The sequence below is a fragment of the Megalobrama amblycephala genome, linkage group LG1 (genome assembly GCF_018812025.1).
Source record: "Megalobrama amblycephala isolate DHTTF-2021 linkage group LG1, ASM1881202v1, whole genome shotgun sequence".
Taxonomy (NCBI): domain Eukaryota; kingdom Metazoa; phylum Chordata; class Actinopteri; order Cypriniformes; family Xenocyprididae; genus Megalobrama; species Megalobrama amblycephala.
The window spans coordinates 74,376,607-74,402,148 of NC_063044.1; the positions used below are offsets into that span (position 1 = coordinate 74,376,607).

The 25,542-nt window shown below is 39.3% G+C and overlaps 2 protein-coding genes across 3 annotated transcripts in view; both read right to left on the reverse strand.

The window, feature by feature from the left end:
* LOC125247079 overlaps positions 1–25,542 on the reverse strand; it is a 53,227-nt gene that overhangs the window by 20,768 nt on the left and 6,917 nt on the right. The gene's annotated exons all lie outside the window — the stretch shown is intronic.
* Positions 4,293–19,621, reverse strand: LOC125247383. 2 transcript variants are annotated; one of them, XM_048158642.1, is made up of 8 exons: positions 19,467–19,621; positions 10,164–10,487; positions 9,731–10,066; positions 5,746–5,772; positions 5,522–5,599; positions 5,291–5,319; positions 4,940–5,011; positions 4,293–4,798 (listed from the first exon to the last, which is right to left on the reverse strand). In XM_048158642.1, the coding sequence occupies exons 1-8, from the start codon at positions 19,525–19,527 to the stop codon at positions 4,679–4,681; spliced, it is 1,047 nt and encodes a 348-aa protein (XP_048014599.1). In that variant the 5' UTR covers positions 19,528–19,621; the 3' UTR covers positions 4,293–4,678. The 2 variants fall into 2 exon arrangements, with proteins under 2 accessions (XP_048014599.1, XP_048014609.1); XM_048158652.1 differs by lacking the exon at positions 5,746–5,772.

Here is a 25,542-nt window from a genome sequence, read left to right on the forward strand (position 1 = left end):
TCCCTCCCGACCCACCTGTTGTCCTGTTCTTGTCGAAGGTTCTCCTGTTTACAGGTTTAGGAGACTGCTGTCTAAAGAAACGTTGAAATGTCAGGTTTTAAATAATGTAAGTCAAATCGAAAACAAAAAATCTCTGTTTATGTAATCTGTATGAAAAGAGATGTCAGACGCCATTGATTCAGCTCATTATCCGCTAATGCGGCCACGCCCACAGAGCCAGCGCTATTCAGATGCAGATTCTGAGCAATACATGTATACATTGTCTCAATCGTGTATTTATTGTCTTGAAAAGTGTTTATCTGTATGTTAAAACCATGGTTAGCGATCTCTGGAAGCCTTTGTTAGTTCCTGGAATATCACATGGCCTTATCACATGGCCTGTTCCTCTTTAGGAGGTATTTGTGGACTAAAGGTGCACAGAGCGCCCTCCGGCTGCAAGTATGAATTGAAAACACAGTATCCAGCGCTTATAGTGATGACAATAAATATAGAATAAATATGACTCCTCTGTATAGAAAATTGACATAAACATATGAGAATCCATCAATATTTCTCCAAATGTGCATGCTTATAAGCATATTAAGAAATTACGGTCAATATAAGATTTTAAGAGTCAAAATGTGAAGCTTGATTCTTAGATCTTTTTAATGATGTATAGTTTGTCAACTTCACATTAACATTTAGGCTATATAATATAACAAATATAGTAGCTTATATGAAATGCCATAGAGGTAGGAATGTTCAGACGCTTTGCATCACAGAAATACATTATATTTTAAAGTATATTAAAATAGAAAACCATTATTTGTTTAGAGACTTGAGATGTTTTTTTAAAAACATTATAATGGCAATGTGTTCAATATTTTGACTGGTACTATAATTTAACATAGGCCTATACAAAATTTTCTTCACATGATGTGCAATAATACGTGCATGAGATCACAAAAATCATGATTTTTTGTCAAGAGTGGACATTAATCCTGTTATCAGCATGATCACAGAGGGTTTTTTCACAGACTACCTGACTGAAAGAGCTCATTAATATGCAAGTCATTACAGCTCATTATGCAAATCTTTTGTCTTCTCGGGTGTGAATTACAGGGATATTCATGATGATTCACGCCTCCACACATACTGTGTTTCTTGACAAAAAGTGTCTTACAAAATCTGAATCAATGCATTTTTTATATGAACGTGTAGGCAGGATATTTTACATTATTTAGAATTTGTTATTTACTTTTTATTCATTATTTTTATTTTTCAGTAAGGTTTCACCACAAAAACTCATCCTGAGAGGTAATTCACTCAGAAACGTACAGTAAAAGCACCCCTTTTTTCAAAATGAGAGGAGTATGCAGCTGAACTCCAACATGCTACACAGGAGACCCATAGGGCCTACCCTAGTAGACACATGGCATCAGCTAGTTGTGACCATAACCATACCAACCATCAGGCCATGCCGTGAGATGCTGCAAAAGACGCAAGACGTGAGCGCAGCGGTCATATACGTCCATCTAGCGTGTGTTTACACTGAAAAATAATGTAATGGAAAAACACGTTCTGTGTGAATGGCCCCTTAGGCTGCGTTTACACTGGCACAAAACAATCTGAATTTTTACTGAAATCTGACACAGATCAGAATTTGTTGCACACTTGTATACACCACATTATGCCTGAGGTCTGATTTTTTTCACATCCAATTTGAGCCACTCCCAAAAATGGTTTTAAATCAGATACATATGTGATATCTGGACATGCGACCTTTGCCTAAACACGAATATCTGATTTTTATGGGCTCAAGCATAGGCAGAGTTTCCAATAATGTGTTTTGCAGCATTGAGTAATGTAGACAAATCTGTTGATTTCTGGAACCCAATAAGATGTTAGGATCCACTGTGTTTAGCACTGAATGCTTTGCATGCTGGCAAATCCTGAATAAAAGAAATGTGTAGCTAACTATGTTACCTCAGATGTGTAATGGTTGGATTCCACAACTGTTAAAATAAAACATATAGAATTTGATACAATATATACATAAGACAATTCAACATTTACTGTAGGTGTCATAAAATCGACTAATGACTTAATTTGAGAAATTTTCTATTGTGTTTCTGATACGGCTGTGAGAATCGCCGATTTTGTGCTCGTAAGTAAAAGCACAGGTGAATCACCTGCTGGGCATTTCTGCCTGACGCACCTCCGCCACCTCACCGATATTTCGCTCCTTTAATCCCAGAACATCTCTAGGTGGTGGAGCAGTGGTAGGGACGTCTCCCTACCACACCCTGCAGGTGTCCTAGGATCCGTTTTTCCCCCATGCCTTGTCTTTCCTGCGTAGCCAAAGCCAGTAACTTTCCTGTTCCGCTTCTTCTGCCATATCTTTTAGGGCCTTCCGCAGGTGTGGGCCTCTGATTCCGATGGTCTTAAGGAATCGCTGGGTGGAGCTTCCTGCGTAGCCTCTGCAGCTGACATCCACTGGAAAGATGTAAGCTTTCCACCCAGCATGTTGGCATTCTGATGTGAGCTCTGCATATTTCTCTTTTTTCCTCTCAAATGCTGCTTCTATTCCATCCTCCCACGGCATCGTTAGCTCTGCCATGATTATGGATTTTGTGATGCTGGACCAGATGACAATGTCTGGAAGGAGTGATGTTGTTGTGATCTGCTCTGGGAACTTAAGTTGGTGACCGAGGTCAGCTCTCAGCTCCCACTCCCCTCCTGCTGACAGGAGGGATCTGTCACGGATGGTGCTGCCGAGTACCTCCCCTCCTTTTCTGACAAACTGGATGGGCTGATGCGTTGATGTTGAGTTGGTCTTATTTGCTTCGAGCCTGCGCACCTCGATGACTTCCGCTAACTTCTAAAGGACTCAGTCGTGGCGCCACCCATAGCGACCCTGAGTGAGGGCTGTTTTGCAACCAGAGAGCACATGTTGGAGGCTGGGATTTTGTTGACCGCAGAGTTGGCAGAGTTCTTCTGTGGAAACACTACAGTACATGTGCATGTAGCATGTCAATCTAACCCCGTTTACTCTGAGTCTGCACTGTTACCCGCTAAAACGTCACGGTTCCTACACATGATAACACATGATGTACATAAATAATGAACTCACATCAAAATGAGAAACACAGATACTTACAAGACCAAAAGCAGGAGATAATTTGCTTCAACATTTGCTGTTGCTTGCTCTCCAACAGTTGTAAAATGGCAGAAATGTTTATCGCGAGATCTGGCAACAGTGATCGAGAGTTAACTTCAAAGTCTTGCGTTGCCAGTGGTCATGTCTCAGTAGAGGTAACCGCGGTGATGGTACTGTAACTTCCAGCTTCGCCTACCAAAATAAGTCATTCCTGCAGCACTATTAAACAGCAAAAACTTCAAAATAACAGAAACTCTTAAATGTGAAACACAATGACATTAAACACTATCAGATGCATCCCTTTACTAAAATATGCACAAAATAACACCTAATTTCAACATTTATTCTCTCTATCCAGTGCAAAACCTAATTTTTAAAGTTATCAGGACAGTTTCATTAAGTAACTTTTTAATGAACACATTTCAGTGTAAATTTCACACAGTATTAAGTTGATGATATGATCAACATTATTGTCAACAGAAGTCAGGTTTAACCCTCATCCTCTCCTCCTGTACCTGAAACACATTATACTTTTCTTTTTGATTTGTTTTGTTTTCTTTTACTGAAAACTTATATCATTTTTTTCTATTTCAATTGATTTCATTAATTGTTTTCTATTTTTAATGCTTTTTTTAAAAATAATAATTTTATTTACCTCTAAATTACTAGATTTATTAATAATGTAATTTAATAATATAATTTCAGCACATTGTTTCATGTAAATACAAAATAACTCGTAAAGAAAACTTGCTAAAACAACTCAAAGTCTCACATTAGGTGTCTCTGCTGACCTCTCGTGGAAAAAAAAATATATAACATGATAGTTCATGACTCTTACCACTAGATGGCTTTTAGCTCTATATGGAGCAAACAAACTGTTCCTCTGGGTCCTAAAGTCAGATTTTCTTCAGTATGCATTCAGGTATATATTTATACATTAAATAATATTTATATATATTTATACATTAAATACATAAAATAATTTTTTGGTAAAATTGTAGCATTTTTACTTTTCATTTTGACCTTTTTTTTTTTTTTTTGTATTTATACTAAAGTGTCAGATATTGTAATAATTCAGCTTATGAAGGTGGACAGCAGGAGAAATACAAAACAACAAGTTAAAAACAAGAAATACTCTGAAGAATATTTATTTGAAAGAGCTGATTCTAATTCAGAATTTTAAAAAAATGCTGTTACAGCTTAAAAATGCTGTTATAATTTCACCATTTATTTGTCATTTAATGAGAATGATGTAAGAGAGTAAAAGTGTCGTAATTTTCTAGACTTTGTCCAAACCTGCAGCTCTGAATGAATAATAAAGACACTAGCATTAACTGATCAACAAGCAGACAGAAACTATACAAAAAACATGCTGAACTGAGAAAAATAAGCAATAACTACAAATAAATCAGAGCATCACTTGGGTTTGTTTGTGAACATGTAAAAGACATTGAAAGTATTTATAATGGCACTGAATGACACCATTAGGACTCAGTTCTATTAGATTCATCTTCTTCTGCTCATGTGGTTTTTGTGTCATTATTTGACTGATTTGTGATGGTTCTTGTTCACAGAGGCATAAAGTTCACTGCAGTTTTCCTGAGATCCAGCTTTTGCTCCTCTGATGGAAGCATAAGTCACTTTATCATCACAGCGAACCTGAATGAACATCACAGTTATTGTTTCAACACACAATTATTACAGCATGATGTTTGAGCTCAATTCATGACACAAATTCAGAAGAAAACACAAACTATCATGTTGAGAGAAGCTGGACAACATCAAGGAAGTGTTTCTCACCTTCTTCTTTTGCTCTTGGTTTTTACTGTACGCAGTGACCTCAGAATAAGTCACATGATCATCTGTCTGCTCCTAAACATCAATGGAAATATTAAAAATCACCACAGTGTCAAATATACACAAATATACACAGATTATTGGAGATGAATCATATTGTTCACTGGCAGTAGATGAATGTAAATGTTGATTGTGTCGTTGGTTCATCATATTTATTCTTATCTGTGAGTTTTAGAGCAGAAACAGTTCAAATACACTAACCTGTCATTATATAATCTGACTAATACGAGTGTCATATTTCAGGATCAGAGCTTATAAACACTAATAACTCATGGATCGACCTACAATACTCACCTCAGAGTCATCAGTTCCTCTTCTGTTATCTGAAACATAACGTCAAGAGAATATTTATCATCAAAAACACAAACCAAATACACAACACCGTCTCAAACACTTAATATTTGGAAGAATTTTAGTGCTGTAGAATTACATTGTGAACTCGCTGATTTCTCTTCACTTAGAGCAATAGTGTCTAAATTACATGTCTGTGTCTGTTACATAATATGAGAAACTGTAAAATCTCACCGTCTCTTTTTCTGCGAATCATCCAGAGAATAAGAGCAGGAAGGAGAACAGCGAATGAAGCGACAACAATCACAATCACTGAGAGAGAGACGATATTACAGTCATATTAATACTGATGTCCACTGAGCTCATTTTCACTACAATGAGTTCATTTAGATCCTGATTCTAGAAAAACTCCAGAGTGTGAAAACAAGCACTGAAATGAGGATGATCTTCATACACACCTAGAGAGGTTGGGATCTTCTGATTCTCTGTACAAATGAAAGGATGGATTAATTAAAGCCAGTGTGAACCAGTGAAGTGAGAGACTGATGATGTGTGACAGTGATCATGTGATCATGAACCTTGTGTAGGAGCTGCTGCTGTAGTTTGGCTTGATTTCTTCTCAGAGTTTGAGCAGGGTTGCCAACTCTCACGCCTCTGGCGTGACACTCACGCTTTCAGCATCAATCTCATGCTCTCACGCACACACAAGAAATGTCACGGCAAAATTCAATTGTTCTCCCCTCTCAATCCATTAATTTTCTGTTGATGACTAGACCACAGCGTATTATATATATAAGGGCGCATGCGCACCCAGCGACCGGCAGTAGATGAGTGGAGTTTTTGGCGTCCTCGTGTTTGAAGTTTTATGTGTGTTTTATGTGTTTTTAATGTTTTATTTTTCTTGATAACATGAACAAGTGCTCCTGGATTTAGTATAGTTAAAATGGACCTTTCTTATTTTGCCACGCTGTGGCTGTTTTACTTTTTGGCTGCCGGCAATATCTGTGGGACTGTATGCCATGTGAGGACACAGTACTCCAGAGATACATTAATGCAGCTAAACCTTGTTAGTTTAGCTCGGGAAACAGACTTTAAGCTAGAGTTACCAACTTTTATTCGGAGAGACTCTCATGGTCCGAGGAGTGTGGAAAAAAAGAGGAAGAGGGGCAAACGAGGTGGCGTTAGATTACGCCTGAGGAAGCAGCAGCTTACCCGGGTTCCTCTGCCCTTGGTTATTATGGGAAATGTCCGGTCCCTGAGAAACAAGGTGGACGAACTTCAGGGAAATGTTCGTTACCAGAAGGATTTCAGGAACTGCTGCATCATGGCATTTACTGAACCATGGCTCACTGAGTGTGATCGGGACACCGACGTGTCAATTGATGGGTTTGGAGTTCCTTTTCGTTTGGATCGACAGCCAGAGGTAACGGGGAAAACTCAAGGAGGCGGGGTGTGTTAACAAACGATACTGTTCCTCTGTGACTGTCAGAGAGCGCATATGTATGCCAGATGTGGAACTTATATCGGTATCGTTGCGTCCCTTTTATCTACCCCATGAGTTTCCACAAATGTTTATAACGACGGTGTACATTCATCTGAAGGCAGACTCCGTTTCTGCCTCAAACACCATCTTTGATGTAGTGCAGAGGCTGCAGTCGATCTCCCCGGATGCACCTAATTTTATTCTGGGTGACTTTAACCATGTTTCTCTCAAACAGACACTCAAAACATTCCATCAATATGTCACCTTAATAGTTTTTATTGTCGTTTTGATCATTTTGATTTTAGTAAAGTGATTCAGGACTTGAGTCAGCATTGATCAGCATTTCAATATTGATCTTCAGGATGTTGTAAAGGCTTTTAATTCTGTACATGTTAACAAAAGCCCTGGTTCTGATAATATCTGTGGCTGGTTACTTAAATCATGTTCAAAAGCCTTAAGTCCTGTATTTCATGGGTTATATAACAGACACCTCCTAACCTCTGGAAAGATGCTGTGGTTGTCCCTGTTCCAAAATGTAGTGGTCCTAAAACTATTAATGATTTCAGGCCGGTTGACCTCAGTTTTAATGAAGATCTTTGAGAAACTGGTTAGGTCCGAGATCTTGAGGCAAACTGAACATGCACTGGATCCCTTACAGTTTGCGTATAGGCCTTATAGAGGGGTGGAGGATGCTACAGTAACACTGCTTAATTTGCTTTTTAGACTTTTGGATGGAAATGGAACACATGCCAGACTTTTATTCGTAGACTTTTCTTCGGCCTTTAATACAATCCAACCCCACATTTTAACCAGAAGGCTCTTAGAACAGTTTGACTTGAGCAATAATCTGGTGGGTTGGATTCTTGACTTTTTAACCAATAGGACACAAAGAGTGAGAGTCAATGGTTTTTTGTCTGACCGGAAAAACTCATCTACAGGGTCTCCTCAAGGGTGTGTGTTGTCACCATTGTTATTTATTCTGTATACAAATATGTGTCAGAGTAGTTATGACAATAGAACCATCATAAAATATGCAGATGATTCTGTTATTGTTAGTCTGCCTCAGGAGAACGAGATCAGCCATGGCCCAGTTATTGATGATTTTGTACACTGGTGTGAGGAATCTTACCTCCAGCTTAATATATCAAAAACTAAAGATATGCTCATCGATTTTAGGAGGAACAGTCACATGAAAGAAGTTACTTTAATTAGAGGTCAGACTATTGAGACTGTGCAATCTTATAAATATATTGGGACTATTATTGATGCAAATTTGAAGCTAACTGTGCAGCTGTGTGTAAAAAGGGCCACCAGCGTTTATACTGTCTAAGGAAACTAGCACACTTTCATATTGACCGAACGATAATGACCATGTTTTATCATGCTTTTATTGAGTCAGTTTTGTCCTTTTTCTTGGTCGCATGGTTTGGTCATACATCCTTAAAAGCAAGAAATTCCTTAAACCAGATTGTTAAATGGTCTAGTAGTTTGGTTGGTGAGTCACAGTTGTATCCAGCATCCCTGTACACTAGACAGTTACAGAGGATAGCGACCTCTATTTTAAATGATGACTCCCACCCTTTGCGCAGTGAGTTTCAGCTTCTTCTGTCTGGAAGGAGGTTTTTAGTCCCAAGATGTAGAACAAAGCGGTATAAAAGCAGCTTTATTCCTGCTGTTAAATAATAAATAGGGTTTTTATTTGGGTATGTATGTTTATATAGGTATAGGTATAGGTATATATATACATATATACAGGGATGTGCTTTTGTATATGAAGGTACAGGTTTTATGTATATATTATAAGTCTTGAGTGGTGGAGCCTTGTGCACATGTATCATGTAACTGTTTATTTTGTTCTTGTTTTTTGTTTGTTTTTTGTCTTTGTGATATCGATGCCTTTGTACTCATTATGCTGCAAAACAAATTTACCTGCGGGTACTAATAAAGTAACCTAACCTAACCTAACCTTAATGACAGGAGAGGAGTTTAAGGCCCACAGCTGTTACATCTCCCTACAACGTTCTCACTGCAGTATTCTCTGATCGTTGATTGGCTGAAAACCTTGCACCTGATACGTCAGTTACGTGTGAGAAGTTCAGAGAGAGTTCGGAGCATAGGTTCGGAGTCGGAGTCGGCACGTGTGAAAGTTTGGAAGACAATCAAGGTAAGCAAATAATAAAATGGTGAGCCTTGTCACTACAGACGTAGCCTTGCCTAATCAGTCTGTGTGCCGAGACTAAGTTACAGACTTCAACTATAGTTGCAAATGTTGTCTGACGTGCGTTATGATGTGGGCTAGCTAAATTGCTCAATAAAAATAATCTCATGTAGGGTCCGAAATGAACACCCGCCAAGCGCCAAATGCGGGTAGATTTTCCGTTTGGCGAGTAAATCTCAAAAGGCTAATGTTCATACCAAAATATGAAATTTTCAGCGCGCGCGAGCAGAGAGAGAGAGAGAGAGAGCCCTGGCCGCGCACGTGCACTCAATATACAGAGCGGCCAAAGCAGGGTTGCCAAAGTGCAAGTGGAGTAACTATTATGTGTCCCTTTTGTTTTGATATTTCTTACTGTTCTGATGTTGTTGTTTTACATGTTATTTAATCACCTTTATTTTGTTCACCTTTATCTTTATTTATTTATAGTGCAATCAATAAATTAATTGTACTTTTTCAAAGCGTTTCCATTATATTCAGGTTTTTTGTGCATAAATCAGGGTTTATACTAAGTAAACATGGACTGACATTGATTTTTAAAATTAGGGTTACCAAACATTTTCTCCGCGCACATGCGCAAACTGAAATTTTTACAGAGTCTCACTCCAGCCAAAGTCCCAAAGATGGCAACCCTGGTTTGAGCTGCTGACTGGAATCAGTGTTGTTGAATCAGAAGATGAATGTTCAGATGTTCATCTGTAGGACATTAACATCATATTTTACAGTAGTAATAGTTGTTTCTCACCTGAATACTTGACAGTGTATCTGACTGAGGTCTGGAGTTGATTTCTGAGAGTAAGCTGACATCTCCACTCTCTGTTGTCATCTTCATTCAGGAGTGTTGTAGTCAGAGTGATGTTACAGTGATCTGATGAGAATAATATCTGATATCTGGAGTCTGTCTTCAGATCAACACCAGCCTGATTCACCCACAACAGATGAAGTCCTTTAGAACGGACCAAATCATCACAGGGGAAATCATATGAATACAACTGACAGGAGAGAGTCACAGAGTGACCTGGACTGATCTCAGTCTGTGAGGATGATGATGATGATGATGATGATGATGGAGACACTGAAACTGAACACAGGACACAAATCACAGACTCTTCAATCATCATCTGAGTTTAAAGGGAGAATCTGCTCTTTTTAAATTGATCACATAATCATAAACTTACCATGAAGAACATGCAGATAAACAAGTGCATCAGTTCCTTGTTGTTCTCCATTCACATATTGTCTGCAGCTGTATAATCCATGATCTTCTTCTGTGACGTTCTTGATGTTCAGAGAGCAGTCAGACCCCAGACTCAGTCTCTCATGTCTCTCTGTGTCTTTCTCCCTTTCCCCTAATTTAATCAGTTCAACTGCTTCTGAATGTGTGAATCTGTTATAGTAGGTCCATGTAGTTGAGTTGCAGTCAGAAAGAGCATTATTACAGGACAGACGGACATTTTCACCAGAACTGATGAACACATGAGCGTGATCCACTTCACTAGCACCTGAAACACAGTATATTTGACTGATCATTATATTATATTAGGGGCAGTTGTGGCTGATTTACTAACAGCTTGCTCCAGCACAAACCCTCTTTTGGCGTTAAAAATCTACTGTCAGGATTTACTAAAGACACGCAGTGAGAAATTAGCGCTGAAAATGTGTGGACACAGTTATCTTTGCAGCTGAGCTTATTGCATATGCATTTGTAGGAGTTTCCCTTTCAAGTGCCCTGTTTAATAAATCTTTCCCCTAATGGTTATAGAGTCTTAAAGGCTGCGGGTTTGAGTCTCAGTGCCAGCAGGAATGTAGGTGTGAGGAGTGAATAAACAGCGCTCTCTTACACACAACTAATGTGTTTTTGAGCAAGACACTGAACCCCCAATCACTCCCCGGAGCCAAAAACAGCTGCCCACTGCTCCTGGTGTGTGTTCATGATGAGTGTGTGTGTTTAATACTCACTGTGTGTGTGTCTGTGTTTCTTCATTAATCACTGCTGTGTGTGTTCACTCTGATGGGGGAAATACAGAGCACGAATTCGAGTATGGGACACCACCATACTTGGCTACACTTCACGTCACTTTATATTTTGTATAAAAGGCTGAATGTCTTTACATTTTTTAAACTCAATGAAAACAATACAGACACAGAGATTATTATATTTGAACTAATGACTAATGATTTTAATCTTAGTCCTCTGGTCTCATATAATAAAACGGTGTTGAAGAATCTGAGTGTTTTATTTGACAAAGCTTAAATCTGATGAGCAAATAAATGCTGTTGTCAAATCCAGCTTTTTTCACTGGAGACTTCTGGAAAAGTCAAGACGTTTCTCTCTTTTAAAGCTTGAGAAAGTCATTCATGCCTTTATTTCTTCAAGTCTTGATTATTGTAATTCCCTGTATAGAGGAGTTAGTCAGACAGCGTTGTCACGTTTGCAGCTGCTTGATGCTGACAGGGACTTGAAAACCTGAGCATTTTACCCTGATTTTATCTTCTCTTCATTGGTCACCAGTGCATTTCTGAATAGAATTGAAGCTTTTGTTGTTTGTTTTCAAATCTTTAAATGGGTTGAGACACGGGTGAGCCCGATCCAGCCCGGGAGTCCGCTCCAGAGCCCGATCCAGCCCGGGAGTCCGCTCCAGAGCCCGCTCCAGCCCGGGAGTCCGCTCCAGCCCCGGAGGCTGCCCCAGAGGCCATTTTTGTGCCACCCAAGCTCCTTGCCCTGCCGGCGCCACCCAAGCCGCCACCCATACTTCAAGCTCCACCTCCAGACCTGCTGGAGCCCACCTGGTCAGTTCCTCCAGCACCAACCTGGCACTCAGCCAGGACTCCAGACCTGCTGGAGCCCACCTGGTCAGTTCCTCCAGCACCGCCCTGGAACTCAGCCAGGACTCCAGACCTGCTGGAGCCCGCCTGGTCAGTTCCTCCAGCACCAACCTGGCACTCAGCCAGGACTCCAGACCTGCTGGAGCCCGCCTGGTCAGTTCCTCCAGCACCGCCCTGGAACTCAGCCAGGACTCCAGACCTGCTGGAGCCCGCCTGGTCAGTTCCTCCAGCACCGCCCTGGAACTCAGCCAGGACTCCAGACCTGCTGGAGCCCGCCTGGTCAGTTCCTCCAGCACCGCCCTGGAACTCAGCCAGGACTCCAGACCTGCTGGAGCCCGCCTGGTCAGTTCCTCCAGCACCGCCCTGGAACTCAGCCAGGACTCCAGACCTGCTGGAGCCCGCCTGGTCAGTTCCTCCAGCACCGCCCTGGCACTCAGCCAGGACACCAGACCTGCTGGAGCCCGCCTGGTCAGTTCCTCCAGCACTGCCCTGGCACTCAGCCAGGACTCCAGACCTGCTGGAGCCCGCCTGGTCAGTTCCTCCAGCAGCGCCCTGAGGGCACCAGAGGGCACTCCACCCCAGATTATTGCCTCACTGATTCGGACTTCATTTCCCATAACCCACTTCCTGGACTCGTTATCCCTTCATTGCACCCAGCTGTCTTGAGTTTTGTTATTAGTGTCTGTATATTTATACTGAGTTTGTTTCTGCCTTTGTTGTTGAGTCTTAATCTATTGTCACTGGTGTTACTGAGCACTCTGTTTTTGTTCCTTGTTTCATGTGTGGACTGTTTATATGGTGTTTGACTCTTGCCTGGATGTACAACGATTTTTGATTTCCCTATTAAATGCTGCAACTCGATCTTACCCTCAAGTCTCAGTGCATTACGTGACAACCTCACAGACCTTTTAAAACACCAGACATCTACTAGATCTCTCAGTTCCTCTGATCAGCTGCTTTTAATGGACCCTTCACCTGGAGTTTGATTGACAGGTTATCTAACCAATCATATCCCCGAAACCGCCATTTTGTCAGACAAAGCAGTCAGGGGAGTTAGTAGGTTAATATTGGTGGACTTGAACTTGAAGAAAGATGTGTACTTGCATGATGTGTACTGACATCTTTCTGTGGTTGAAATGTGGTTCATTCATGTTTATTTGACGATATAAATTAACAAGTAAGAAGAGATGATCGGTTCATGAGACGCTTGATGAGGCGCTACAGAGATCTGTCACGACACATTAAAGAGACACAAATGGTATTTATTGTTTAAATTTCTTAAATTACAAAATTTGAAAAGTGATACTGTTTCATATCAAAAGTAACCTGCTCTGTCTTGTCTGTCGGTGTGTTTGCTCTTTGATGTATTTTTCACTGCGTGAGAACATGATGTGTGGCGAGAGAGTGAAATGGCTTGTCAGACATAGCAACAGTAACTAAAGGGGGCGGGTCTTTGAAAACGGTCAATTGTCTCTAGATTAAAACTCAGGTTTGACCTGGCCTTCTCGGTGACTATGGAATCGACCTGAAGGAGAATGCTAAATCTGAATGCAGGTAATACACTCAGTCACTCGATATCTCTCTCACAATACTCTTCTACATAATGCTGTACACTTCAATGAACAAAATCAGACATATGGTTACGTTGCTAAGAGTGGTTGCTAAGACAGACGCAGCAACATACATTACACACTTATTGGCACTGAACGCAGCTCATAAAAGAAAAAACGAACGCACTCCATCTGAGGCTTTTTGTCGAAACGTTGGTGAATAAACGGTTTGCAAGTGAGTGTGCAGTCATATTTTCCATACACTGAACGCAGGTCAACCAATCAGAGTCAAGAGCCAGAACTATTCATTTTATAAACTCAGTTAAACTCATTTATTATCTCAGGCTTTTAATTCTACTGGGGATTGAGGCATTTCTGTGTTTACTTTGAATTTACTTCTTTATGTTTTATTTAGAATTTTTATCTTTCTACAGTACTTTGAGCAACTGCTGTTGTATAAATTGTGCTTTATAAATAAATAAAAGAAAGAATATTAATAAATGAAAATATAAATTTTGCATATGTAACCCAGTTACAAAATATGTTTAAGGAAAAAAACAAACACTTTTATTTCTCTCTTTCCCTTTCTAAGCCAATCAAAATGTTGTATTGCCTTTGTCCCGCCTTGCTGCATTGTCCATTGGTTGAATCGGCTCAGTGCTGATCCATGTGCAAAAACAGATCACGTCAGGTAGATAGAGTGAGAGCACATTTTACTGCTGATCGGGAAAAAAGTTAAATATATTGTAGAGAGATCGCAGTGGAGCGGCATCGATTGTTCATCAGTTTAATCAATCAGGGGTGCGTTTCCCGAAAGCATCGTTAGCCAACTATGGTCGTAATTCCCATTGATCTCTATTGGTAACGACGGAACTTGCGACCATAGTTTGCTTTGGGAAAGCACCCCAGGTTTCCTGCATATCTTGGTGAGTTTTGTTAATTATTTTGTCATATTAAGTGATTTTGATCTGATTAGCCTACGAGGCTAAACCATGCGCTATTGCATCATAATCATTCGAAATCATAACGACTACTCTAATTTCAGTGAAATGTTTCTTTTTTTAATATCATCTTGTTCTTACGGTGGCGCATTGCTGCCACATACATATTATTTTTTCCACTTAATTATGTCGTTCAAACGACATCTTTTCTCGTTCAAACGACATATTATGTCGTTCAAACGACATCTTTTCTCGTTCAAACGACATATTATGTCGTTCAAACGACATCTTTTCTTGTTCAAACAACAGATTTATGTCGTTCAAACGACATCTTTTGTCGTTAAAACCAGAAATACCTTTATCTGATCTAGAGAATTTATATAGCCTAGATCAGTGCCTTTATCACACTTCCGCACTCGAAAAGCAGAAGCAAATATAGTGTAAAATAGGCCTACCTTTCGATGCCTGGATCGATGGCAGTGCAAAGTAATGAACACAATATTATTGTTTTATTGGCCTATATGCCGTTTCTAATAGCCTAATAAAGCACAATTTTATCATTTAGCATTCCTTATTTTCTGGAAAATATAGGTTTATTGGCCTCAATGAGTCTGAGACTCCCGGTCAGAGATTGTGTCTCAGACGACATTAAATATTTTGTGAATATTTGTAAATATTCGTGGCATAACAGGTGGAAAAATGACTGTACTGCAGTTCTGTGGATGTTTTGCCTAGGCAAGGTTATTAGCCTTTAGTTAACTAAAATAAATAAATAAACTATTAAAAATATTTATGCTGCAATATGAGAAAATATAAATATTAGTTGAAAATGCTATTTTTAATATAATTTCGTTTTTTTTTCCCCTGACCTTCAACCGATGCGATCCTTTCATTACCCAACAAGATTGTTAAATTAGAATTAAACGAAATTACAATGAAGGAAAAAAAATCCCATAGTTTTAGGCTATAGCCTATAGATGAAACAACAAAATATGAGGATTCTTGCATCACATGTAGCGCTTCTGTGAAAGGAATAAATAGCCTATTCCTATAGCTAGGCATACACAAAATATATTAAACCTAAATAATTAACATATTAAGAAAATGAAAGAAAAAAAACTGCGACAAGTACGCTAGACCATCGATGAGTTTCGATTCATTTTTGAGAAGCAAGTCCACGGAAATGAATTGCTTGTCTTTATTTTTCAAGCAATGTTATTGTGAGTGTACAAAAATAATAGTTATACCTGCAGATTCGAATGGTGTTACTCTTATGACCATAAATGTCTGAGTATTTTAATTGTTTCCGCTTTTATAAGAAAATTCAAATGAACACACCGGCGCCTCACGCGCACACACAAGGCTCAGTTTTTAGTAGCTACTTGACATCGCAGCCTGTTTATTGTCAAAATAAAATACAGTCAGCCAAACATAGAAAATGTTACTCTGTTAATTTATAGTCTGTGTATAATCAGAACGTTTAGCTAAATAATAAATAGGCTATAGGCTATTTAACATCCAAAAACTGCACATTTGGATTTATGCCAAATGGGTTTCTATTTCAGTTTAGCTTTAAATTTATTCGTTTTGGCTTGACGTTTATATATTATATTTTTCATTCTTGTTCTGTTTTTCTAAATACCATTAAATTGAAAAGATTTGTAGCGCAAGGGGAACTAAAATAGCCTATGCTGTGATGCTCCCTATGGGATTAAAATGCCAACCTGGAACCGGGCCTGCCGGTAAAAACGAAATTTTTACAAAAAATATGCAAAACATGCAATTTAGGCTATTTCCACAACAAATCCTTTAAATTGTTCTATGCAAATAAAACTAATTATATTGGCATTCATTAACCTATATTTTAAGTGAAACAACAACAGCCTAAAATTGCTAAATTTTGTTATAATATTCATTCAAATTAATTTTACTGTACAAATGCAGAGTTTAAAAAAAATAGTGTTTAAAAGATTACATATATTGGAAAAAATGGTAAGTAAATGTTAGCCACATAAAATATAGGTTAGCTAATGAATGCAAATATAATTTGTTTATTTTGCAACACGATCACATGAGAATGCGTATCAATAGTACGAGTTTGTAATCTCGTAGAATATATACGCCAAAATGAGTTTTGGCGTGCTTATGGTACGCAGTTTTTCGCGTGCATATGAGACGCACTTTATGGCGTACTATACGTACAAAACCCCCACTCCCCCACCCCCATCCTACCCAAGAGCGTATCATATACACGCCATAAAGTGCGTATCATATGCACGCGAAAAACTGCGTACCATAAGCACGCAAAAATGAGTTTTGGCGTATATATTCTACGAGATTACAAACTCGTACTATTGATACGCATTTTCGTGTGATCGGGCTCTTATTTTGACAATAGGCTGCAATGCCAAGTGCTACTAACTGATGGTGTGCGCGTGAGGCGCCGGCGCGTTCATTTGAATTTTCTTATAAAAGCGGAAACAATTAAAATACTCAGACATTTATGGTCATAAGAGTAACACCATTCGAATCTGCAGGTATAACTATTATTTTTGTACACTCACCATACCATTGCTAGAAAAATAAAGACAAGCAATTCCTTTCCGTGAACTTGCTTCTCAAAAATGAATCGAAATGGTCTACTTGTCGCAGTTTTTTTCTTTCATTTTCTTAATATGTTAATTATTTAGGTTTAATATATTTCGTGTATGCCTAGCTATATAGGAATAGGCTATTTATTCCTTTTATAAGATTTCATCTTGTTTTTTTCTCCGTTCACAGAAGCGCTGCATGTGATGCAAAGAATCCTCATGTTTTGTTGTTTCATCTAGGCCTATATGTATAGCCTAAAACTAAACCCATGGGATTTTTTTCTTCATTCTAATTTCATTTAATTCTAATTTAATCTGATCTTGTTGGGTAATGAAAGGATCGCATCGGTTGAAGGTCAGGGGAAAAAAACTAAATTATATTAAAAATAGCATTTTCAACTAATATTTATATTTTCTCATATTGCAGCATAAATATTTTTAACAGTTTATTTATTTATTTTAGTTAACTAAAGGCTAATAACCTTGCCTAGGCAAAACATCCACAGAACTGCAGTACAGTCATTTTTCCACCTGTTATGCCACGAATATTTACAAATATTCACAAAATATTTAATGTCTTCTGAGACACAATCTCTGACCAGGAGTCTCAGACTCACTGAGGCCAATAAACCTAGAAAATAGAAAATAAGGAATGCTAAATGATAAAATTGTGCTTTATTAGGCTATTAGAAACTGCATATAGGCCAATTAAAACAATAATATTGTGTTCATTACTTTGCTCTGCCATCGATCCAGGCATCGAAAGGTATTTTACACTATATTTGCTTCTGCTTTTCGAGTGCGGAAGTGTGCTAAAGGCACTGATCTAGGCTATATAAATTCTCTATTATAGATCAGATAAAGGTATTTCTCGTACACGTCACGTACAAAATATGTGGTTTTAACGACAAAAGATGTCGTTTGAACGACATAAATCTGCTGATTGAACGAGAAAAGATGTCGTTTGAACGACATAATATGTCGTTTGAACGAGAAAAGATGTCGTTTGAACGAAATAATATGTCGTTTGAACGAGAAAAGATGTCGTTTGAACGAAATAATATGTCGTTTGAACGACATAATATGTTGTTTGAACGAGAAAAGATGTCATTTGAACGACATAATTGAGTGGAAAAAATAATATGTATGTGGCAGCAATGCGCCACCGTACGTTCTATATGAAGCTCTAGAATGTACATTATTTGTAATATTTGGATTTAAGTATGCATTTATGCAGAAAATGAGGATGCAAAATATTTTTTCTAGTTTTTGCAAGTGTATATTGAAAATAATACACTGAGTGTTTTATTTATTATTCTTTTGTACTGTGGGATCTATAGTACAATGTTTTCAGTTAAGATGATGTTGTTTGATTATTTTATCGGACCAATTCATTGAAATGCATCAGTATTTAATTGATGTTTTCATAACTTGGATAAAGTTGGTTTTATATTCGCACATTCGGACATCCGTATTCAATAGCCTTGTTAATCACACTACATTGGACATTCAGTGGACATTCACAAGTAAATATGCCATTAAAACAATACTTGCCTATTTTGATCGACTGTGAAAAATGTTGTAAGTTGGCAATCGTTGGCAATTTTTTGCACATCTATTGGAAAGTCTGATTTTATCAGAAGTCCGAATGTGCGAATATAAAACCAACTTTACCCAAATGTTTTCATATACAGTGTTCATATATGTAACATATATAAGTTATCTTCATAGAAATGATTGTCATTAGGCCTAATTGATGTTAATGTTTAAACAAATGTTTTACGGTCACCTGTTTTGTAAATTCAGGTCGGGTCTTTAGTAACGAGAGGATTCTGTTCATTGATCTTGAGGGATGTGAAACCTTAGATGGCGAGTCACCCAAACCGGATCTTCTAGAGTCTATTTGAACTTGAACTTCAAACCTTGAGGAACATTACGTGGTAGGACTGTTACCAACAAAGAGTCTTACAGACATTGGAGGACATTTTTGATTTTTGACCATTTTTGAAAGACTGATCGTGCACTGGTCGTGCATGATACACATACACTGATAAACACACACACCAACATTAGTTTAAAAAGGGGGTTTTATTTCATTTTTATTTGTAAGCCGGCTACATTCTGTTGTGACTTTGTACAATATAATTTTCTTACTAAAGTTACATTGAAACTGTTACAGTGAATCTGTCCATTCATTTGTGTTGCAATGTCTGAACCTCTTACGAACCTAGAGTTGTGTATTTACCTATAGGTGGGGTTACACATAAAAAGCAGATGATTCAAATACCATCTTTTTTCCTCATGAACACAATCATCACACTCTCCAGAATAAAGTGTTTGTCTTGATCATGTAGCTGTTGAAATCTCTGAATATGAAGATAATTGTTGATCATCAGATGTTTGAGTGACTCTATGTCCAGTATCAGGAATAATACAGTATGATCTGTATGTATCAATACACAACTCTGAGATCACAACGTGAATGTGTGCAAGAATAAACTGAGCATGTTCAAATCAACTCTTTCCAGATTAATTCCACTAAATGTCTTTAGAGAAAATCCAGATTTCTTTACCTGTGAGAAGTGAAGAGAGAATGATCAGTCCCAGCAGACACAGATCACACTGATCAGCCATTTTCTGTTTCTGTCAGTCTTTCTCTTCATTATATAGTTACAGCTCTTTCTTCAGACAGGAAGGGCTGGTCGTGTCTAAAGAAAGAACTTCCTTTGATCTGAACTGAGTGTAGTTCTGGTATATAGTTGTCATTACGTGACACGATGCCAATGCATAATGGAGAAGTGTTGATTTGTTCTTCATTGATGTTTAAACATGCTGCTGTGAAACACATCTGATCTGAACACAGTTTATAGGATATTCTTTGCTACTGTTAGTTTCACTTCTTTCTTTAAGCAGTTTCCTGCATGCAGTTAAAATCTAGAAATAAAATCATTAAAATATTGACAAAATCGGTTTGTTAATGAAAGACTATTCATTATCCATGACTCATTAGTAGTAAATTAATTGTAAAACAGTTTTTAAATTATTATTATAAAGTATTATATAGTTGTAAAATGCAGTATTTTATGAACGCATTGTTGTGTCGCTATGAAAGTCGACTTGTCCCAATATCCACACTTACACTCTTGGACACTTATTTTGTACAATAACTTTATTGGAAGCACCAGAATTACTAAACAGTTACACAGGGTCGACTGAACACACATACAGATGTTTATCTTGAAGTGAAAAGTATCAAAAATCAAATATGTAAATAAAGTTGTGTATAAACATGCATTTTTCCAACACTATAAGTGTGTCTCTTTGGTTGATTAAAGCTTCTACACACTCTTGCAGTCTTCACACACACTTAAACAGTTCGAACAACACTAGCTGATACACACACTGCTGCTGAGAACATGTAAGACACGCTGCTGCTGCACCAACAGACGTACATAAATCCCCCAGCAAGACAGAAAACAAAGGAGCACAAACACAACACAAGACAACTCTAAAAAGTCATTCAGGAGACCTGTTACCATTACTTAAATAAATGCATGGTTGCAAGTTCAAAATTCTAAAAGGGATAAACCATAGTGGTTGAGTAAGCCAGTGTGGTTAAGAGATGTCTTTGATAAAAAAAAAAAACAGTGTGGTGAGAGTAGTGGGTCAGAGTGAACCCAAGGCCGAGGACAAAATTAACCAAGCGTGGACTAGAGGGTCAGTCCTAGAGCTCTTCCTGGCTGATTATCGGTGAAAAATCTGATCTGTTGAACATGTCCAATAGGTTATTTAGGCACCAAGAGAAAACCACAGAGAAAGACAGCCAAGATGGGGAAGTCCCAGAGCAATATTGACAAATATGATGCACTGGTTCGGGATCGAGATATTTTGGTGGTGATGCCAATGATCCAGGGCTGCATGTTTCTGGCTATTCCCATGGCATTTATTGTGGAGATTGTAATATAAGCCTCTGTGATGTTAATCCTGGTGGTTCCAGGTTTGTCTGCAAAGGTAATGTTTAAACAGGTAACCTGTTACATGACAAATATTCTGACTGAACCTCTCTGGGTGCTTCTCATTTTGCATTTGTGCATCCTTGTTTCCTTTCCTTACTTCTTTTCCTCGATCTCAGCTCCACCCCTGTAGGGTGTGAGGGGAGGATGCAAGGAAAGAAAACAAGGATGGAGGAATCAAAGGAAATGTTATTTGTATTTTGGAATGTTCTTGATCATAATAAATCATAATAAATATTAATAATGCAAGATGTTTTGTTGAAATATGACTCTATAAGCTAAGACTGTGCTAATGCCAGTGACAAGTAATATTTTGACTTGTTCATTAAAGGATTAGTTCACTTTCAAATAAAATTTTCCTGATAATTTACTCACCCCCATGTCATCCAAGATGTTCATGTCTTTCTTGAAGGTTTTGATGAAAACAATCCAAGATTATTCTCCTTATAGTGGACTTCAATGGACTCCAAACGGTTGAAGGTCAAAATTACAGTTTCAGTGCAGCTTCAAGGAGCTTTAAACAATACCAGACGAGGAATAAGGGTCTTTATCTAGCGAAACCATCAGCCATTTTCGAAAAAAAAAAAAAATGTACATGCTTTATGTAAACAAATGATCGCCTTCCAAATGGTTCTGCCAAAACCGCACCTTCGTATTCTTTGAAAAGTTTACGCTGTAGGTAGAATCATGACATGAAAAAGGTTGATCACTGCAAACCAATTTTTGGGGTAAATGCATGTGAGGCTGCGTTTCTGCATTAACATATTGAACAGAAGCTTGTGCAGGGCCTGATTCAAGGCATGCAGATCCACCACCTTTCTTGAATATGATGAAGTAAGGCTGTAAATCCCCAACCTCATCTCGGCTGGAGGGACTAACCCTATTGCGTCCATTGCCAGAGTAAGCCACTGAAACAGGCTGGGAAGAGCTAGCTAGGCCTACAGACACTGTGGAAGCAGCACCAGCTGAACTCCAGACGCACCCGCAGAGGGGCAGCAAGGTGGAATGCAGGGGCCAAACCCACGAGGCATAGCGTCCTGGAGTAGAGGCAGTGACTGTGATGTGACTCTTATCTGCTCTATGGTTCCCACGAGAGAGTAGTTAGAGATGCATGAGAAAGCATCACATCATCGAACTGCAAACTCCTGCACTGTGGTGAAAGAGGGGGATGAGAGCGTGAGGAAGCATAGCACTGTGAAACCTCACCTCTTGTGACCCAGAGATTAAGGAAACTGCTCAGAAATTAACAGAAATGAACTCTTTTGCAAAACAAAACTGAAGATTCTCCACCTGGCCCTCCTCCAGAGGAAAGAGTTGAGAGTTGGTTGAGACGGGCTGTGTTGCGACAGCTCAACATTGCGGCCTGGGTAATGGCTGCTGCTGCACCAGAGCAGATGTAGACGCTGCAGGGGGACACCCTCGGCAATGGGCAGGTGGAGGAGCAGCCCCTGGTGGAGCAGAATGTGTTTGATCGCTTCCGTCTGCTTCTGTACTGCAGAGAAATGCTGGGCAAAGTCCTCAACAGTGTCGCTAAAGAGACCGGCCTGGAAGTTGGGGGAGTCGAGAAAGCAAACTTTGTCAACCTCCTTTATCTCAGTCAGGTTCAGCTGTTCCTGGACCACTAAGGTGGACCTCATCTGACCAAGGGCCCACACAGTGACTTTTGTCGGCCTAAAGGTCCATCGCCGTACACAGTTCCTGCATTAACCCGAGTTCAGAACTACCTTCATGCAGCTCTTTTGGTGCTTCAGACTGGTGTACCTGCAGGAGGGCCATAGCATGCAAGGCGGAGGCAGCCTGTCCGGAGGCACGATAAGCTTTGGTGGCAAGAGCGGCCGAGAACTTACAGGCCTTACGGGCTTAAATGCACCACAATTGCATGCTCCACCTGAGGATTACTCTGCCCAGCCAGCAATGACATGTGGGGCCCAGATGAGGGCTTCATGGGCGGCAAATGTGGGCCCCATTATGGGCTTGCACCCGGGATCCACATTGGGGCAAGCCGTGGAAGCCCAGACGTACTAAAAGTGGGACCTGTAAGGGTACTGCATGGGTCTTAATTGGGCAATTCATGTCAGACCCATTTGGGCCCCACCTGCCCAAAGGGGTCCAAAGTGGGCTTTGCAACATGGCTACACAGATGGGCTTTAAATGGGATCTGTAAGAGTCTTATGTGGGTCCTAACTGGGCAATTCATGCCAAACCCATTTGGGCCCCACCTGCCCAAAGGGGTTTAAAGTGGGTTTGCAACCGGGATCCACATGGGGGCCAGCCGTGGATGCCCAGATGGGTTTTAAGTGGGATCTGTAAGGGTCTTATGTGGGTCTTAACCGGGCAATTCATGTCAGACCCATTTGGGCCCCACCTGCCCAAAGGGGTTTAAAGTGGGTTTGCAACCGGGATCCACATGGGGGCCAGCCGTGGATGCCCAGGTGGGTTTTAAGTGGGATCTGTAAGGGTCTTATGTGGGTCTTAACCGGGCAATTCATGACAGACCCATTTGGACCCCACCTGCCCAAAGGGGTTTAAAGTGGGTTTGCACCCGGGATCCACATGGGGGCCAGCCATGGATGCCCAGGTGGGTTTTAAGTGGGATCTGTAAGGGTCTTATGTGGGTCTTAACCGGGCAATTCATGTCAGACCCATTTGGGGCCCACCAGTCTGAAGGGGTTTAAAGTGGGCTTGCACCCGGGATCCACATGGGGGCCAGCCGTGGATGCCCAGGTGGGTTTTAAGTGGGATCTGTAAGGGTCTTATGTGGGTCTTAACCGGGCAATTCATGACAGACCCATTTGGGCCCCACCTGCCCAAAGGGGTTTAAAGTGGGTTTGCACCCGGGATCCACATGGGGGCCAGCCATGGATGCCCAGGTGGGTTTTAAGTGGGATCTGTAAGGGTCTTACGTGGGTCTTAACCGGGCAATTTGTGTCAGACCCATTTGGGCCCCACCTGCCTAAAGGGGTTTAAAGTGGGCTTGCACCAGGATTCAACCGTGAATGCCCATATGGGCTTAAAGTGGGCTCTGTAAGGATCTTATGTTGGTCCTAACTGGGCAATTCATGCAAGGTAAGCCCGACCATTCATTTAAGGAAACAATCTAAGAAAAATTAAAAACGAAGAATGAATGTAAGTACAAGATAAATACAAGACACTTGATGCTTTGAACTGCAAGAAATATATTACATTGAACAACAAAAATTATCTTTAAAAAACAATGTCACAACATACGGTAAACTAAAAAATATATTTTAAAAAAATCTCTGAAAAAAACCCTCCAAAAATACAATACAAAATACACTCATTATATAATACATTGAACAACAAACATAATCTTTAACAATTTAAATTAAAGCCTTATCCCAGGAACATCACGGTTGATGCTCATGATGCCAAACCACTCAGATGTTCCTGGGAGTCATAAGGCTGATATTAATTCAGCTCCATCAAATTGGCTGTGCTTGTTTTACTTTCATATACTTAAAATGTAGGTAATTATATTATTATTATACAATTATCATTTATTTAGCTCCTTTGTCAGAATATTTTACGAGTTTTAATAATTCTTATATTTTTACAATAAGATATCTGCAGCTATATTTGTTCTTTGGGTTATGCAAGCAAACAAAATTCAACCTTAGTCAATATGTATCCTTCATTTTGTATTAGCTGCTAGTGCAGTTGTAACTGCAACACTACAACTAACGATAGAAGCCAGCAAGATACACAGGGAGACCGGGGAGACCGACATTATGATGTTTACAAGCCCAAAACATTTGAGACTGTTTGCTTACACATTTAGTTTGATTTGATTTGTTCCAATTTATTCTTAGAGCAAAAGGTGGGGACAGTGCAATATGTTGAAGTATGTGTTATGCAATATGTGCAATATGTTTTTATGTTTAAAGCATGAGGAAGGGTTCGGGACGGAACCAAACTTTGAATCTGATATTGACTGAAATAATGATGAATATATTTTATATCATATCACCGTTATTGAATAAAAGTATATTGTGATATATTGATACTGAATTATTGTCCAGCCCTATAGCTAAACCAAACCCGCTGTTTTTCCTTTTGGTTAGATTCTACATCAGATTAAACAGCACAAACCAAAAATACAGACTACTGTACAATCTGCAGTGTTATTTTTATGGCAACATAATATTTCAACTTACCTTAATTTTATGGAAATTCGGCGTTGGACGGAAGAAATATGCACTTCACCTCCAAGTCACAGCCAGCTTGCTTTCCGATTCCGAATGGACTGTTAACGTTTTGAGCGTGAAACACGGCCTTTGCATACAGGCCCCAGAGATGTCCGAACTGCCTGACCAAATAACAATTTAATACAGTAAAATTCGTAAATTAAAGGATATGTGAGAGAATTAACAAACGACTTAACTGCTTCGCTGGCTTCATTATGAATGAGCCTAATTAGGTGTTGTTGTGCATAACAGGCAGTGGTGGAGAGTACTGAAAATCTGTAGTCAAGTACAATTAAGTGCATTGCTAAAATATTACTCAATTACGAGTAAAAGTACCGGTGTTAGAGAAATACTCAAGTAAAAGTACAGTTTGTATAAAAAAAAAAAAAAAAACTAAAAATAAAATATTCAGAGTATTAGTTACTTTTAAC

Coding starts and splice junctions, on each gene's coding strand:
- LOC125247383 (XM_048158642.1), bottom strand. CDS start 19,527: ATGGCTGATCAGTGTGATCTGTGTCTGCTGGGACTGATCATTCTCTCT. Junction 5,012..5,290: donor GAGGAACTGATGACTCTGAG/GTGAGTATTGTA, acceptor ATTGATGTTTAG/GAGCAGACAGATGATCATGT. Junction 4,799..4,939: donor ACCAAGAGCAAAAGAAGAAG/GTGAGAAACACT, acceptor ATGTTCATTCAG/GTTCGCTGTGATGATAAAGT.